Source organism: Enhydra lutris, unplaced genomic scaffold, assembly GCF_002288905.1.
Source record: "Enhydra lutris kenyoni isolate GAN:26980312 unplaced genomic scaffold, ASM228890v2 scaffoldscaffold9, whole genome shotgun sequence".
Lineage (NCBI taxonomy): Eukaryota > Metazoa > Chordata > Mammalia > Carnivora > Mustelidae > Enhydra > Enhydra lutris.
Genome location: NW_019154093.1, coordinates 475820 through 495116, shown reverse-complemented (window position 1 = coordinate 495116; position 19297 = coordinate 475820). Strand labels below are relative to the sequence as shown.

The 19297-nt window shown below is 39.8% G+C and overlaps 1 protein-coding gene across 1 annotated transcript in view; it reads right to left on the bottom strand.

The window, feature by feature from the left end:
• Positions 1 to 2496: 2496 nt before the first annotated feature.
• Positions 2497 to 19297, bottom strand: part of LOC111143510 (syntaxin 12) — a 38156-nt gene continuing 21355 nt past the window's right edge. The window contains exons 4-9 of the mRNA XM_022497319.1: positions 17982 to 18119; positions 12391 to 12434; positions 10528 to 10633; positions 6305 to 6377; positions 5505 to 5587; positions 2497 to 4013 (exon numbers count right to left, since the gene is read on the bottom strand). Coding sequence (XP_022353027.1) covers positions 3921 to 4013; positions 5505 to 5587; positions 6305 to 6377; positions 10528 to 10633; positions 12391 to 12434; positions 17982 to 18119 — 537 coding nt within the window. The 3' untranslated portion in view covers positions 2497 to 3920. The remainder of the gene's footprint in view (positions 4014 to 5504; positions 5588 to 6304; positions 6378 to 10527; positions 10634 to 12390; positions 12435 to 17981; positions 18120 to 19297) is intronic.

Genomic DNA, 19297 nt, shown 5'->3' with positions numbered 1-19297 from the left:
ATGGCACTATATCGAACTAAAAGGCTTTTGTTCAGTGAAGGAAACCATCAATAAAATGGAAAGGCAACTTACTGAATGAGAGAATATATTTGCTAATGATATATCCAATAAGGAGTTAACTTAAAGAACTCATGCAACTCAATATAAAAATTCAATTAAAAAATTGGCGGAGGACCTGAGTAGACATCCAGATGGCCAATAGACACATGAAAAGATACTCAATGTCACTCATCATCAGGGAAATACAAAGCAAAACCACAAAGAGATAGCACCTTACAGCTGTCAGAATGGCCAGTATCAAAAAGACAAGAAATAACAAGTGTTGGTGAGAATGTGGAGAAAAGGGAACACTTGTGCACTGTTGGTGAAATGTAAATTGGTACCGCCTCTATGGAAAACAGTATCGAGTTTCCTTGAAAAATTGAAAATAGAAAAAAAAAAATAGAACTACCACATGATCCAGCAATTCCACTTCTGGGTATTTATCTGAAGAAAATGGAAATACTAATTCAAAAAGACATATGCACTCCAATGTTCACTGCATTATTTACGATAGCCAAGGCATGGAAGCACCCCAAGTGTCCAGATAGATGAATGGATGAAGAAAATGGGATATATATATAATATTTCTCAGCCATAAAAAGGAAAGAAATATTGTTATTTGCAACAACATAGACAGACCTAGAGGGTATTATGCTAGATAAAATAGGTCAGAAAAGACAAATGCCATATGATTTCACTTATATGGAATCTAGAAAACAAAACAAATGAACAAAGAAAATAAAACAGAAACAGACTCATATATACAGGAGACAAACTACTGGTTACCAGAGTGGGGAGGGGTCAGCGGCAGGCAAAATACGTGAAGGGGATTCAGAGGTGCAAACTTCCAGTTATAAAATAACTCATGGGGATATTATGTAACAGCATAGGTAATATCATCAATAATGGAAAAACTCTGGTGACAGATGGTGACAGGACTTCTGTGGTGACCATTTCATATTGTATATAGATATCAAATCACTATGTTGTATACCTGAATACTGTATGCCGGTTATACTTCAATTGAAAAAATAAATGGAGGCGGCTTAGGGTGTTTAACTTTGCACTGATGCAATGGTAATTCCAATTTGATATTGTTGCCCAATGGTATAAGGCAGTGTGTATCACCACCCCTTAGCAGGTAAGACAAAACCTGCCCTGGGAGCATCAGTCTAGCAGCTACAAGTTCTTGTTCTAGAACATTCCCAGAAGAAAGGCCCACAATGACATTTCTACTTTACCCTATATAATACTATAGTTTTAATTTACTTGAAAAGAATGGTAGATCTGCTTAGTGCTTCCAGAACATTCCATAAAGGAAGGAGAAAGGGGAAGAGAAAAGGAAAGAAATGCCAAGGCAAATAGAATCCGTATGCTCAGACCAAACCCCTGTGGATCCTTATAATCAGAAAATGTTATAGAGGAGTCCCTGGGTGGCTCAGTGGGTTAAGTCTCTGCCTCCACCTCAGGTCGTGATCTCAGGGTCCTGGAATTGAGCCCCACGTCGGGATTTCTGCTCAGCGGGGAGCCTGCCTCCCCTCTCTCTGCATGTCTCTCAGCCTACTTGTGATCTCTCTGTCAAATAAATAAATAAAATCTTAAAAAAAATGTTATAGCTAGAAGAGAGTTACTGGGAAAACTTAGGGCCTATAGGTTAAATGACTTACCCAAATACCTATGGCAAGTTAATGGCAGAGCCAAGATTCTTTAGCCTTCTGTGCTCCGGTCTGGCTTTTGACCTCCAAACTAATGGCTCTCAACCATGGTTATACCTGAGAATTATCTAGAGCTTTTAAATGCCCAGTGTATACTCCAGACTAATTGAATTAAAATCTTGTGGCGGGGCACCGAGGTATCAGTATTTTTTTAGTTTCTAATGTGAAGCCATGGTTAAAAACCACTGTCCTCGACCATGGTGACCCTTCCCCCCAAAGACAAACAAAGCACAGATAAGGAGGATTCTGTGAACAGGTTTATTAAGATCATCTAGCAGAACCTCATGGCAACTACCCTAAACTCCAGGCCATTCGAATTCTAAGCCAAGGTCAAATTTGCTACCCACAACCACTATTACCACCACCACCACTGGATTATACAGTATTATAGAACAGAACTATGAATAGCTTCATTTAACCCAAACGGAAACCATTTTTCACAATCAGGAATTTTTTGTCTGAAACGTTACAAATGATGTACCCAAGTCCAGCTGTAATTTTGGAGCTGAAGGGGCCATGATTGTGGAACCGAGGAATGAGCCCTGAAGCTGCTGCTTGGGCCACTGTGACACCCCAATTGGGTGTCATCCTGTTTTTCAAGGAGAGGGCAGCAGCAGCCCTTATTCCACCCCCAAACCAATCAACTGACCTCCAGTCTTCTTGCCAGGTTCAATTTTTCTCAGGACAGCAAATTACCTAATAGCTACCACAAGTTAACTCATAAAAACTTACTACAAAAGCTTTTAAAATGTTTATTTGTATTAAGGAGTGGAATGGTGCAAGAGTACAAAGAAACTTGGGCATTTGGGCCCTTGTTTCCCTACTATTCACATTAGTTTGGTAAAAAGGAGATTGACACTAAACAGAGTGGAAGAAATGAACATAAATATATCCAGGGTAGCCCAGTCTTCTAATTCATTAAAGGATGAACTGAAATCATTGGCCCAATTCACACTTATGTGTGAGCCTACAGAAATTATATTCCCTTTAACGGCTCTAGACCTGTGTGAAAAAGGGAAGTGGACAACATTTCTATTACAAGACAGCAATCTTTTATTGAAACATTTTTTTTGTCTAAAACTATGCACGGAGATTAATCTCTTGTTCATAAATTAGGATAAGTCTAACATCACTATTCCAAACCATCAGTATTTACAAAAATGAACCTTTTCTTCGCTTTATCACAGGTTCACAGAACTAAATTTTAAACCAACTTCAGTCTAGCTTTTAAAATCTTCCTGCCATCAAATGCCCAGCAACCCTTATGGGGAAGGAGCAGCCTTTTGACAGCAATATTCATCATTCACCAGGAATGCAGAACCACAAGTGAACAATAACAAAAAGTTTAAATCATTCCAAACAGTTCCTATTTGCTTTCCAAAAGCATGCTTTGTCTAATTCTCCCTTTCTATACAGACAGGGGGAGAGGGACCCCAGAGAGCATAATGTTAAATTAAATTAACCTCTTAAAAAAGTGAACAAGATGGTTTAGTGTGTGTGCAGATGAACGGCCATGGATGACACTAGCAGATAATAAGGTAAAATTCAAACCCCGTTAATGGGTACCTTGACGACTGGCCAGCTCAAATAGATACTTTTATTTGGGATTAAATGTGCCTTTTTTTTTACTTTCTCGTTAAGTACGTTGCCAAAATCTTTCAAAGCAGATAGAGAATAGGCTTCTTCGAAATTCAAATTAAAATGTTAAATAATAAAAAGTATCAGCTTATTATATGGTTTCTGACAAATGTGCTGGCTGTCGGAAAGTAATTCTATCTCAGCGGCTAGAAAAGGTGCATCTAGTATACACATAAAATGACAACATTACAAGACTGTAGTGTCACCTGTCAAAACAAGAATATCTAGAATGGAATTTTCAGTAAACACTTGGAGATGAAGGGCAATCAGAATACAACAGAAAGCAAAATCCACATAAATTAATTACTAATTTGAGAAATCAATAAAATGTATACATGAATTGATAAATACTGTCTCCACGGGTCACTAATTCCAAAGGACTAGTTAGTAGTTATTTTCTAACTAAATTATTATAGGACATTCTGGTGTATGCTCTCTTCTTGTGACCAGTTTGTTCTGGCAAGACTCCAGGAAGCAGGTGCCCTTGAAAACAGCTCAGCAGAAGGCGGCTCGGAGGCAATCACTTCATTTATAAATTCGCCAGATAATAAGTACCAAGATTACGATAATCACAGACAGGACAAGCACCAGGATACAGATCTTCTTGCGAGATTTTTTCTGGGGAGAAAAATATACAAAGAAGACACTCATGAGACAAGTAAAATTTTTGCTGAGACTCCAAGAGTGCTTCATAAATCTGCCTCCTCATAATCCAGCATTAACTCTATCTGTGCACGAATATTCAGAGACCTTCCCCAAATCTCACCAGTTATCAGCACAAGGCAGTAGTGCCAGTTTTAATTCCAGATCCCCTAATACATTTCTGCAAAGGGATTGTTTATACCTATGCTGCTAGGCATTATTTGTAATAAAATAAGTTATTTGTGCATATGTGGTTTTTTTTTTTTAAGATTTTATTTATTTGACAGAGATCACAAGTAGGCAGAGAGGCAGGCAGAGAGAGAGGAGGAAGCAGGCTCCCCGCCAGGCAGAGGGCCCGATGTGGGGCTCGATCCCAGGACCCCGGGATCATGACCCGAGCCAAAGGCAGAGGCTTTAACCCACTGAGCCATCCAGGCACCCCATTGTGCATATGTATTTTAATAAAGGTTTTATACCAATTATAAAATTCTGTGTTCATCTTAAAAAATACAAAGAAAATAATTACCTACAGATAAAATTGCTGACATTTTTATTGTATTTTCTCATGATCTTTTATCTATGCATATTGTTATCTGACAGAACTGGGATCACACTGTATGATGTTTGACATTTTTCTCAATTACTATTTTAGCATAAAATTGTTGTTATTATAAACATCTCTTTTAATTCCCACATAATATTGAGTGGATGCATATAATTTACTTCATATTTCCTTTACTGTCTGACACTAACATCATCACTCAGTTTTTAAAAGGAAACACTATTATTAAATACAAATTTCTTTAAGAACATTTCCAGGTAAAATACAACTATCCTAGGAACATGGAAAATGACTGAAATGCTGTTTACACCTAAAAAATCATACAGCACCAAATGGAGAGGAAATGAAAAGGACCTCATTTACAGTATTTGTACACTTGAGATAAAGACTCAGGTAAAAGTCACAAAACCAGCATTTCAGCTAATATGTAAAAAAAAAATCACTTCATACAAAGTAGAACAATTAACTCCCATTTATTCATAGAAAAATGAGAAACCCCTCTTTATTCACAACTAGCAGTTAGAACTGATTTTATGTCCATCCTCTGTGGCCACAGTCAACATAAAGTATCCACAAAGTCTTACTTTGTACCTATTACTATACTAATTGAAACAAATTTTAGCTGTTCATAATATAAAATTAGCTTTATACCAGATTTAGGTAGCATGCTAATGGGGTTAGCTTTGTAGCTAAAAGGCTTCTGTATTAGTTTATTCAAGGACTGATGTCTTTTTGTAGATTTCTCTACAGAGGAAAATATTACAAATGGACCACCACAGCAACTGCGACCATCGGCCTCCAGCTTAAACCTAAGCCAAAGGCTGCAGCTGTTCTCAGTGTGTCAATGAGCTGTGATGGCTCGTGAAGTCAGCAGCCCAGTGACTTTCCTGGGTACGTGCTCTTACCTGATAGTAAGCAGCTCGCTGTAACTGATCAGTTGCTCTCTCTACATGTACCTCTGAGCTTTCCACATTGGCTTCTATGCTATCTGCAAAAAAAAAAAAAAAAAAAAAGGAGGGCAGTGGATGTTTTTACCAAATCAGATGTTTCAAGATTGCAAATTAAACACACTCTTGATGATGCTGGCCCTTGTTTTACTACCACCATTCCAACTATCCAGCCATGGAATCCAAAGTTACTAACTGGGTAAGACAATAACTCTATTCTTTGGAAATAAGCACTGAACTATTTTAGTAGCAAAGTGCTGTGAAGTATGCAACTTATCCATAAATGGGTCAGAAAAAATTATGCATACACACGTATATTTAGAGAGAAAGGGAGCAAGTCTAAAGCAAATGGGGTAGAATGTTAACAAGAGGTAAATCTGTGTAAAGGTTACAAAGGAATTCCTTGTAGTCTTTTTATTTTTGCAACCTTTCTAAACTTGAAATCATTTCCAGATAAAAAGCTTAAAAAAGGAGGTTACTAATCCCCAAATTGGGTAAGTTTCTGGAGATAAAAGCTGGGAAGCCAACAGCTATTTCCCTCAACAGCCAAAGACTTAGCAGGAGGCTAATGGCAAGGGAGCTGAGCAATCACAGAGGTCTCATTTCAGTTTTTACATTTGACAATATAAAAAGGGGGCTAAAAAAAGAATTTAATAATTTTTAAATGTCTAATTTCTTCAGATATGTCTTACTGACTTGTTCACACAGAAGTATTGCTATCAACTCACCTCGAGGTTTACGGTATCAATGATACATACCAATTAGATCCCCTTGATCGTGGATCATCATGGCCAAATCTTTAAATATTTGATTGACATCCAAAATGTCAGCCTAGGGAACACAAAAAAATAACAAATATAAAGCAACATGTTAGACGATCCCTCTACTTAGCTAAAATTTTGGCTGTAAACATAACACGTGTGTTTCTAAGGCTTATAAATCATGCTTTCTCCATAAACTGAAAATGAAAATAAAGTTAACTAATATCTACTAAATGCCTACTATGTGCCAAGAACTATACCAAGTAGGTAATTAAACAGACTCTTGGAGCCTGAGAGTCAGCTAGAGAGGATAGTCTTGCTGTGTGAGGTTAATCCTCCACAGTCTTGTTGTACCATTGTAGGTTAAGAACCCCTTTGGCCTGGGGCACCTGGGTGGCTCAGTGGGTTAAACCTCTACCTTCGGCTCAGGTCATGATCCCAGGGTCCTGGGATCGAGCCCCATGTTGGGCTCTCTGCTCATTGGAGAGCCTGCTTCCCCCTCTCTCTCTGCCTGCCTCTCTGCCTACTTGTGATCTCTGTCTGTCAAATAAACAAACAAAAAACCAAACAAACAAAAAAAGAACCCCTCTGGCCTGTTGCCTCTGAAATGTGGACAATGATAGTACCCACCTCATACTAAAGTGCAGAAGCACTAAGTAAGTTGATATATGTAAAGTTCTTGGAACTGTGTAATAAGCACTTCATGTGTCAGCTATGATTAATCATTATTTCGTTGGTTCTCATGACAATACAATGAGACATGTATCATCCCCATCATACAGAAGAGAAGACTGGGGCTCAGGAAGGTTTGATGACTTGTCCCAAGGTCTCAAAGCTAGCAAGTGGCAGAGCTGAGAATTAAAAGTTCATGATGGGGCGCCTGGGTGGCTCAGTGGGTTAAGCCTCTGCCTTCGGCTCGGGTCATGATCTCAGGGTCCTGGGATCAAGTCCCGCATCCGGCATTCTGCTCAGCAGGGAGCCTGCTTCCCCTTCTCTCTCTGTCGGCCTCTCTGCCTACTTGTGATCTCTCTCTCTCTGTCAAATAAATAAATAAAATCTTTTAAAAAATTAAAAAAAAAATAAAAGTTCATGATGTTTTTATAATGTTACTATGCCTCTTTGATATTTATATTAATCATTCAGTCACTCCATGAAGTCAAGTATCTCTGAGGATAATAAGGCTCAGAGAGGTTATTTAACTGTCCAGTTACAAAGCTGGTCCATTAGGAAACTAAGCATTGCAGCCAGAATAGCTCCGAAGCCCATGCTCTCTGGATTACAATACACTGCCTCTCAGAACGCTACAGTCAGAAACAATGCCTTGAAAGCCATGACTTCCGAATCATAGCTTGGCAAGACTAGTTCTTACCAGCACATCAAAACCTTAATTACTTGCTAAGAGTCTTCTGTAGTTGGGACAGTCTGCTAGTTGCTGTGGATACAAAAAGGCTTACTAGCTAACGGGGGCGGGATGAGCACACAGCAAGATAAGTAAGAAAAGTCATTACAGAGGAAGTGACTAGTAAATGGTGTGCAGAGGAAGGCCTGCAGAAGCAGCAAGACTTGAGTTGTACCTTAAAGCGAAAGAGAAGCCAAATAAACAAAAAGTTAATTGAGTTAAAGGGCAAATAGCTTAGCTTGATTATAACATGAGTGTGAAACTGTGATTTATAAGAAATATATATTTAGTCTTCATCCCATTCCTAGAGTAGAGCTCCTAAAATGCTCGAAATTTCCTAAGTGGTGAAGAGAGAAATTTAGCTTTTGTTACTTATAACAAACTCCTTTCAACCACACCTGAGCTTAAAGAACAACCCCTCAGGATGGGGGCTGGTTGCCAGGGGAAACCAACCTTGTTATCAGAGGGCTGGAGGCTGAATCAACCGTCCAGAGCCAATGATTTAATCAATCGTGTCTACATAATGAAGCCTCCATAAAACTCCTAAATGACAGGACTGAGAGCGCTTTCGGGCTGGTGAACATGGAGGTCGAGGAGAGTGGTACAGGTGGAGAGGGCATGGAAGGTCCACACCCCTTCCCACATACTTTGCTCTGTGTATCTCTTCCATCTGGCTGTTCTTGAGTTGTATCCTTTTATAATAAACCAGTAACCTAGTACATAAACTGTTTTCCTAAGTTCTGAGTTGCTCTAGCAAATTAATCAAATCCAGTGAGGGGGTCATGGAAACCTCCAATTGATAGCCTGTCAGTCAGAAGTGTAGGTAACAACCTAGACTTAGCGGGCTTCCCAAGTTGGGGGGAGGGTACAGTCTTGTGGGACTGAGCCCTTAACCTGTGGGATCTGAAGCTAATTCCAGGTAGACAGTATCTAAATTGGGTTAAGTTATAAAACACCTCGCTGGTGTCAAAGGATTGCTTGATGTGGAAAAGGCCCACACATTTGGTAGCCAGAAATGTCAGATGCACAATGTGAGAGTCAAGGAGACACAACAGTATGTTGTTCTTCCATTAGAACAGGGCTTGTATATTAGATGTAGGAAATGACTGGATATGAAAATCCAGTCCCAGCTAACCATTTCGACTTAATGCTGAATTTCTGATGCGCCCATTATGTTCCTGGGCTAAGGAGCTAAGAGCACTCATGCTCTCTCTTTCCCACGCTCTCTCTCTCTCACTCTCTCAGGTAAATAAATAAAACCTTTAAAAAAGGGAAAAAAAGACTTTGCCCCCAGACCTCAATGCCAACTTCTAGATCGGGTGGGATTCTATGGAGAGAATCCTTTCCTTAGCTCTGTGTTTCACTCTGCTCTCTGCTAGAACAGAATTTTAATGTTAGAGAACCAAGTCGATGGTTAGTTGCAGTAAGTGAAAAAGAAAGATATGGTATCTTTGAAGGCAATAAAATCATCAAATTTGAGGATGAATTGTTCCATCTAAACATAGACACTGATGGTCTCTATCCTGAATGCGTTAGAGTTCAGAGCCACTGCCACAGACGAAGGTCATGGAGGAGCTCCAAGTTTCTTTCTCTACAACCCCACCCTCCTCACTGCCCCCCCAGGGATGGCAGTCTTCTGGCTGCATGGAGGAGAAAACTACTCAGGTTTAGAATATGCTGGTCATTATGTAAAGTTAAAGTTGGAAAATCAGGTAAGAAAGGTCTCGAGACCTTTACCTCAACCCCCACCTCAAAAACTGCTCCTGTTTCCCTGTAGTGAAGTCATATCCACAACCTGGGATTAGACTTTGGGATGCACAAAAATTAAGCAAACTTTTTTTTTTTTTTTAAGATTTTATTTATTTATTTGACAGACAGAGATCACAAGTAGGCAGAGAGGCAAGCAGAGAGAGAGAGAGAGAGAGAGAGAGGAGGAAGCAGGCTCCCCGCTGAGCAGAGAGCCCGATGCGGGGCTCGATCCCAGGACCCTGGGATCATGACCTGAGCCGAAGGCAGAGGCTTTAACCCACTCAGCCACCCAGGCGCCCCTTAAGCAAACTTTTTGGCCTGCTTTTATTCTGAGGTACTAAGCAAAGGGGCGCTCTCTCTTCTTCTTCTTTTATTATTTGAAAGAGAGAAATGAGAGCATGAGTGGGGGTGGGGTGGGTTGGGGTGGGGACACAGGGCAGAGGGAGAAGCAGACTCCCCACTGAGCAGGAAGCCTGCCATGGGGCTTGATCCCAGGACCCTAGGATCATGACCTGAGCTGAAGGCAGACATTTAACCAACTGGGCCACCCAGGCGCCCCAAAGGGGCTCTCTCCACAGAATCCCACCCGATCTAGAAGTTGGCATTGAGGTCTGGGGGCAAAGTCTGGGGGCAAAGAGAGAGAGAGAGAGAGAGTGGGAGAGAGAGCATGAGTGCAGGGGAGGGGCAGAGAGAGAGGAGGAGAAGCAGGCTCCCCGCTAAGCAGGGAACCTGCTGTGGACCCTGGGATCATGACCTGAGCCAAAGGCAGATGCCCAACTGACTGAGCCTTAATGAGGAATAAAATATTTGTTTACCTTGCTCTGTTCTTCATCCCTATTCTCCCAGAGACCATGTAAGATATAGTAATGGAGGAAAGGATCTGAATCTTCTTGGGCACCATGACTAATACCATCATAAAAGTAGTTCAAATTCACCATGATTACTTTGAGACATAATATGAAAATCACATAAGGACCCATCTCATACTTTTTCCTAATGGCTGAGAGAAAATCCAGGTGGACTAGAGTGGCAGATACATTGAGTCAAACAAAAGACACGACCTGGCTCTTACCTCCAGCTGCCGAATTGCTGTTTCTCTCTCTTTAATAAGTTCCAGATCCTGTTCGGTGATGGCCACCTCATCCTCCTGGCTTTGCATCTGGTTCCACTCCTCATGGCTGCAAGGAGACAAGCACACTAGTTAATTCCTCCCCTCTAAGGTGTGCACAAGACACCCACAACATTTCTACTACCAGCAGAGCCTATCCAAGGCCATTACCAGGGCTCCAACACCTCTGGCATCGATACAAAGTCCTTAAGGGCCACATTCTTCATATCTGGAGGCAAAGAGTTGATAATACCACGAGAAAACAAAGTCTCAACTTCCCTGGGCAAAACTGAGATGAAGTAGGGCTATAACGGATGGGCCTCCTTGCTGGTTTCTAGTTAGGGGTACACTCTGCAATCCTGCTAGGGCTTGTCAGACAAGGAAAGCAGACAGAGACTTCAAGTCAATGAAGCACACTGACCCATCCTCTTCTAGAGCACTCTCAGAGAGTAAGCTGTGTTGGTCTCTTGGGTACTAAGTGGGTGGAGGAAAGCAAGCTAAGTGACCTGTCAGTGCTTCTCCAATTAATCTAACAGAATCACATCTTCTGGTTTTCAGAACATTCCTTGAGATTATATTTTGGGTTAAATGCCTCTTTTATACAAAAGTACTTTTAAGGGGCACCTGGGTGGCTCAGTGGGTTAAAGCCTCTGCCTTCGGCTCAGGTCATGATCCCAGAGTCCTGGGATCGAGCCCCACATCGGGCTCTCTGCTCGGCAGGGAGCCTGCTTCCTCCTCTCTCTCTCTGCCTGCCTCTCTGCCTACTTGTGATCTCTGTCTGTCAAATAAATAAATAAAATCTTTAAAAAAAAAAGTACTTTTAAGGTTTTTTTTATTTATTCATTTAAGAGAGAAAGAGAGAGAGTGCAAGAGCATGAGCAGGAGAAGGGTCAGAGCAAGAGGGAGAAGCAGACTCCCCGCTGAGCAGGGAGCCTGCCCCGGGAAGCCCCATTCTAGGACCCTGGGTCAGGACCTGAGTCAAAGGCAGATGCTTAACCACCGGAGCCACCCAGGAGCTCCTGGGTTAAATGCCTCTTAAGAGAAAACTAAAGTAAAAAAGCTAGTGAAATGCTGTAACTCTTCTTTTCAGGTACCACGTTTAGAAGAAAGGCATACTACATATGATGCTAGACATAAAACATTTTGAAACTCCAGTATTAAGCATTTTTCCAACAGTATGCATAAATCAGACATCATCTTCACAGCATTTAAAGAGTTTCTTCCACACGTTGGAGACACAAAATGGAGTAGGGTAGAGCCCATCAGGCACCCCTTTGAGATGCTCACAGAGAGATACATAACTATAATAAAGCATTCTAAGTTCTGAATTAATAACACCAACACATTTCTATGGAATCAGTTAACTCAGTGTGGAGAAGTGAAGAAAGAAGATGTCTTTCAGATGCAAATTGTCTGCTTTTTCTTGTACTACTCCTAAAAGAATGAGTTGCCTCTGTTTTACAAATGGGTAAACGGACACCCAAGAACTTAGAAAAACTTAAATCTGTATTAGAGATAAAGTCCTAATCTGTAGATTCATAGATTCGTACTTATTCCTAGCGAGCCAAGCCCTCTCCCCAACACAAAGACATCAGGGATTTCTCTGGCTTTTTTATTTACCTTGAAATTGTCTCTTCTCTAATTCAAAGATCTTGGAAAAGCACAAGGTTTTGACTGTTTTATTTTACTTGGTAGATTATAAGTCACCCACCCCAGGTCTGCCTTTATTTTTCCTTCTTCTCCACACTGATGTTTAAAATTAGAATTAAGTAGAAAGTACAGAATCCCATCTCAACAAGCCAGCGGGTTGGATGGATAACTCCTTACCCATCAAATGAGACGAGCTGTTCCTCTCTTTGCCTCTCCTCCGCCTAGAAAGCAGATGGCATTATTGCTGCTGTTATCCAGAAACATGTCACAGACAGACACACAAAACAATGGCTTCCTGTCGCTACAGTATAAAGAAGCAACATCCCTTGGCTCCAACGGGATCTGTAAGACGACACAGGGCTCTGGCAATCTGTCTCGACTATAAAATGGGTGTGAAGTAGTTTAAAGCAAATCTGGGCTCAGAATGGTAACCTTACTGAATAGGGTGGAGGAACATGGGTTGGAGAGAGGAGTAAACAACAGTCATAGTGATAACCTATTTACAATCTGCAGGGAGGCAGAATAAGGGAACAAGTGGAAAACCTGCAGGGAAACAAATCTTCAGAACATGTAAAGATTTAAAAAAAACGGACATGTATGGCACATCAGGCACTAAAGCGACAGACTCATTTCAAAAAATCAGTTTAATGCGTGTATTAAAAAAAGTTAAGAAAAAATGTTAAAAGAGCAATCGATTCCCATTAAAAAACGTCTTTCCCTTTTTATAATGGCAGTAATTAATAGAACAAGCAAAATGAGGAAAATGTCAAAGTTCTACCCACCCAGAGGAACGCTGTGAAGTTTTTTTGTTGTACTGTTGTTGTTTGAAATTTTTACTTTTTCAAGAAACAGAACACAGGTAGCGCCCTCCAGCCTACCTCTATCCCCTTCTCCAATTACAACACACCCCCCCTTGACCTTAAAGTAACCACTATCCTGACTTTCCAATGATCATTTTCTCGTATTTTCAATATAGACATGTATCCTTATTTAATATTATTTTACCTGCTTATTTAATATCATTTAATATTTTACCTTATTTAATATCATTTTACCTCACATGAACGGAATTACACTGTTTGTACTCTTCCGTGCTTTCATTGGATCATGCCAGATTGTGCCAGATCCATCCCTGATGCTGAATGTAACTGTTGTTCATTAATTCTCTCTGCTGTATGATATTATGTGAATATACCATAATGCATTTACCTATTCAACTACCAACAGACATTCAGATGTTTCCAACAAATAATGCTGCTATAAACATTTTGTTTTAAAGATTTTATTTATTTATTTGACAGAGAGAGAGAGATCACTCTCTGTCTCTGTAGGCAGAGAGGCAGGCAGAGGGAGAGAATCTCTGCTGAGCAGAGAGCCCGATGGGGCCCTCGATGCCAGGTCCCTGAGATCATGACCTGAGCCAAAGGCAACAGCTTAACCCACTGAGCCACCCAGGCACCTCTGCTATAAACATTCTTTTTTGTTTGTTTGTTTAGATTATTTATTTATTTATTTATTTGACAGAGGGAGAGAGAGATCATGAGTAGGCAGAGAGGCAGGCAGAGAGAAGGAGGGAAGCAGGCTCCTTGCTGAGCAGAGAGTCCAATGTGGGCCTCGATCCCAGGACCCTGAGACCATGACCTGAGCTGAAGGGAGAGGCTTAACCACTGAGCCACCCGGGCACCCTGCTATAAACATTCTTATACATATATCCTGATACAAACATTTCCAGTTTTCTCCAGGGTAGAACTGATATGTTCAGAAGTTCACAGGCAAAATGTCTTCCAGTGGTTGTCCCAATTCATACTCTAACTGGCCAGGTAAGAAAGTTTCTGTTGCATCATATCTATAACAATCACCTTCAGTGTTCACAGAATTTTACATTTTTGCCCCACATCTGGACATGAAATACTACCTCACTGTGGTTTCAATTTGCCGTTTCCTGGTGATTAAAGAAGTTGGGCACTTTTCCATTTGTTTGACGATTATTCAAAATAATACAAAGATGTTACTTGCCATTTTCACTGTGCTGATGTTTATACTCATGGAGCAAAAACACAGGGGGCTCAGACCACTGAGTATCCAACTCTTGATCTCAGCTCAGAACTTGATCTCAGAGTTGTGAGGTCAAGCCCCCCAATTGGGCTCCATGTAAGCCTACTTTTTTTTTAAAGATTTTATTTATTTATTTGAGAGAGAGATAGAGAGAGAGTAAAAGAAGAGGGAGTAGAAGGCAGAGGGAGAAGCAGACTCCCTGCTGAGCAGGGAGCCCGGTCGGGGGCTCAATCCCAGGACCCCGGGATCAGGACCTGAGCTAAAGATAGACGCTTAACAGACTGAGCCACACAGGCACCCCTGGCAGATAAGCTCTTGAAGATAAACAGTGTAAGCCTGTCACATCAAGGAAAACAATGGACAGTGTATGTTGCCAGTGATAAAAATCTAGCTTTCAGGGTGCCTGGATGGCTCAGTTGGTTAAGTGTCTGCCTTTGGTTGAGGTCATGACCCTGGGGTCCTGGGATTGAGCCCTAAGTGGGGCTCCCTGCTCAGCAAGGAAGTCTGCTTCTCCCTCTCCCTTTGCCCCTCCCCTGCTTGTTCTCATTTGCTCTCTCTCTCTCTCTCCCTCTCAAATAAATGAATAAAATCTTTAAAAAATAAAAATAAAAAATAAGGGGCACCTGGGTGGCACCACTTGTGAACTTAAAAGATTCACAACCCCCCTTAAAATATCTAAAGACTTTTCTGATAAAACTAAAGATACTACATTACCTTTTGATATTGTATAATGAAATATATCAACATTTGGAAGACCTGCATAACTCAGGAAATCAATATTTTCCGAAAGATAAATATATGATATAAAAATCATACATGGAAAAAAGATCCAATCAAAACATAAGACCAACAGATTTGGATGTAGCAGAGTCTGAAAAAGTCATTAATACAGTTTTAGACTCCACAATTCCACTAACTTCTGTCAAGTTTTGATGTATATCAAAGAATAATATCAACAATGATCTGAAAGATTAATTAAAATACTCTTTCCTTTTCTAATTGCATATCCCTGTAAGGCTGATTTTCTTCAGATACCTCAACCAAAACAACTTATCACAACAGACTGAATACAGAAGCAGATGTGAAAATCCAGCTTCCTTCTGTTAAGCCAAATATTAAAAAGATTTGCAAAAATGAAAACAATGCCACTCTTCCCACTAATTTCTTTTTTGTTTTGGAAAAGAAGTTATTTTTAATTAAAATGTCATTTATATTTATATTACTATATATTGGGTTATTATTTATAAATGAATAAATATTTTTAAAACCTCACAGTTTTAATTTCTAACATATATCAATATATACCATTCATACAAATAAAAAGCTCACTGGGGTCTCTAATAATTTTAAGTGTAACAGGGTCCTGAGATCAAAAAGTCTGAGAAACTCATGTTCTATTGGGTTGTGTATTTTTCATAATGATTCACAGGAATTCTTTATATGTTCTGTATCTATTCTGGTTACTAGTCCCTTGCTAATTATACATATAACAGTATCTTCTCCCTGTTTGTAGTTTATTTTTTCACATATTTACCACCTTCTTTGCTCTTCATTCTTTTCTGCTTTTCAGACTTCCCATCTGGGATCATCTTCCTTCTGCCTGAAGTACATTTTCTAGAATGTTCTTAAGTAAGGTGTGCTGACAACTAACTCACTTTTGACTGAAAATGTCTTTAATTCTCATTCCGTATATCTTCTTTCACTGGGTTTAGATTCCCAGGTAGGCAGTTATTAGAATATTACAGATGGCCCTTGACTGATTTCCCCTGTTGCTGCTGAGAAGTCAATTGCCAATCCAACTACTGTGTCTCTGAAGGTAGTATCTTGTTTCCCTGGCTATTTTTATGATTTTCTCTTTGTCTTTGGTGTTCTGAACTTTCTCTCTGATGTATCTAGATAAGAGTCTTTTATTTATTCTTTTTGGGATTTGTTGGGCTTCTTGAAACTGCAAATGAGTGCCTCTCATAAGTTCTAAAATATTACCAGTCATTCCCCTCTATTCTATGTTTGCTCCACTCTTATCCTGAAACTCCAATAAAAACTAGGTCAGATCCTTTCTCTTCATTCTCCCTTTCTCATAAGCTTTCTTCCTATTGAACTTCTTAACCCTGTCTTACATGTTGATACATAATATCGTGAGATATAAAATATTTTCTATTTTCTAGTTAAATCACCTACCTATTACGTTTTTAGTTTCCATATTATATTTTTCAATTCTAGAAAGTATTGTGACTCTTTTCCAAAGTTTTTTTTGTAGCTTCCTGCTTCCTGCAGATGTTTTCAAGATTTTCTTTAAATAAAATAAGGACAGTTGTCTTATAATTCTAATACATGAGGTAGGTCCATTTCACCTCACTGTTGTTTCTATTTGCTCTTCCTTAAGAGTTATTTGTTTCTTTGTGTACTTGGCTATTTTTTTTTAAAGATTTTATTTATTTATTTGACAGAGATTACAAGTAGGCAGAGAGGCAGGCAGAGAAAGAGGGGAAGCAGGCTCCCCGCTGAGCAGAGAACCCGATGCGGGGTTCGATCCCAGGACTCTGAGATCATGACCTGAGCCAAAGGCAGAGGCTTAACCCACTGAGCCACCCAGGAGCCCCTACTTGGGTATTTTTAACCCTGTACTGCTCATAACACTTCATAAATTGTTTGAGGGTATTCTTTCAGGGCTAGGATAAATGTGTCTAACCAGAGAGGATTTATTTGTATTTGCTTCTGTCTGGCACCTAGCTTGATGCTTTTGGATCATTAATGTAGTATGAATTTGGGCAGTAAATTTGCCCCAAAGTTCCTCTGTGATACAAGTTAGTGTCGGGATTTCCCCTCTCTCCTGCTGTCCTCTACCTCCTACTCAGTTCAGTGCTAATGCAATCTTTTTGTAGGAAAGAAGGGTTTACTTTTGGTTTACCCATACCCGAAGGATATAGTCTTTCGGGGTCTAGTTTGATTGGAGGAGCATCTTCTTTGAGATTTCCCACTTTGTGTTGACTCTGGGCTTTTCTTCCCCCTCATACCATAAGGACATCAAAACTGAAGTTCAAGTTTGCCCTCAGTAAATGTACTCCATGCACAAGCAGTTTCAGTGCTCAGCTTACCTCTCTATGGGTTCTCATCTTCTCTTAGATTTTGACCTTAATATTTTCATAGCTCTTTGATACTTTTGAGAAGTTGGGTTGTTAAAATTTAATATTTGTTAATTTGTTTCACAGAGAGGTCTAATGCAAATAATCTAGCCTGCCCTATTCTAGGAAATAGATTCATTGTTTCTTTTTTTAAAATTTTTAATATAAGACAAAATAACAGAAAAGAAATTACACATAATTGTCACTTTTCCAGATCTTTGTGCATATTCTTTTCTAGTCTTAGACCACAGGCATACATATTTTTAAAATTTATTTTTATTAAAAAAAATTTTTTTTAAGTAGGCTCCTCACCCAATGTGGGGCTTGAACTTACGACCCTGAGATCAAGAATCACATGCTCTACCAACTGAACCAGGCAGGTACCCTGCATACATATTTTTTATTTCAGTTGTGCCAATCTGGTATTTTCACAAGAGCTAATGACCATATTTATTATTATTAAGGGGGGCAGATAACAACAAAAGCTAAGGGTCAAAATGGTCAGAAATAGGAGGGGAAAAAAAACCAACCCAACAAGGTGGGAAAGAACATCCTGCAATTGCAAAGGTCTTCTTTGCAGAATCAACTCACCGAGAGACGAGATCCAGCTCTTGCTCTGGCAATGCTCTCCTTTTCCTTTTCAGATACCCTTCTCTGCACAACCTGGAAATTATTTAAGGCTGCAGAGAAGTCATTCATGAGGCGTTCTTTCTGAAGTTTCTGCTGGCGCTACGGAAATAAACAAGGACTTGAAATTTCATATTAACCCTGAATCATTTGGTTTTAATTCCCATTAAAAACAAAATTATTCCCCCTAAAGATTTCTAACTAGGAAAATTACTATAAAACAGGCTCTTCCTTAATAAATTTGTTCTTTGCTAACTCAAATCCCTCATTAATGCCATAGACCGAGTCTGAATTTTCCTTCTTTCATTCTGACAAACTTGGGAACTGTATGTCATTTACCTTGTAAGGTAATCTCAGAGGGAATTGCAATTGAGAATTTTGGTTCCCTGGAGAATCTAAAAGCAGAATAAATAACTTTAGACTCAGACTGAACCCCAAAAGAGATTGTTTTATGTTAAAATATTAAAAAATATTCATCCACACTGAGTTCATAGTGTCCCGGAAAACTACAGAATCATTTTCCTTTACACTGTAATGAGATTTAAAATCTTTGAGAACCTGAAAACTATTATAGGCTATTTTTACTAAGCTTACTCATTCTGCATCTCAAAAAACACATGCGGAGAGCACCTGCTATGTGCTGCGAACACAGAAGTAAAAACTCATCCCTAACCTCAAACAGCTTACCAACTACTTATAGATAAGGGATATAGACACACAAATTACAAGTCATTATAAATAACTGCTATGTCCTATTATACTATAGGAGTTTGGAGGCAGGTATAATCAGTAAGAACTCAAGTAGCCATAAAGGCCAAGAGAAAGTGAACACTGAAGGAAGAGAAAGGTCTGAATAAGCAGATGGAAGGAGTAAGGCAAATTTGTCAAAGAAACAGTGTGAGCAAAGGCATGGCAGTAAATATTTGAAGAAGATCTACAAGGAGATAGTTTGGCTGGAACCAAAGCTTTTTTCATAAGACTAGCTAAAAGACAGAACTGGAAAGACAGAGAAGGGGCTGACCAGAGCAGGTTTTAAATGCTAAGCTAATGAGTTTGGGATTCAATCCCTAAGGAACAAAAAGCAACAAAGATTCCTGAGCAGGAAACATGATGGGTACAAAATGATAATTTAGAAAAAGTAGTCTGCCATGGTATACAGGATAGGATGGAAAAAAGAAACATGTCAAAAAGACTATTGCAGGGGCGCCTGGGTGGCTCAGTGGATTAAAGCCTCTGCCTTTGGCTCAGGTCATGATCCCAGGGTCCTGGGATCGAGCCCC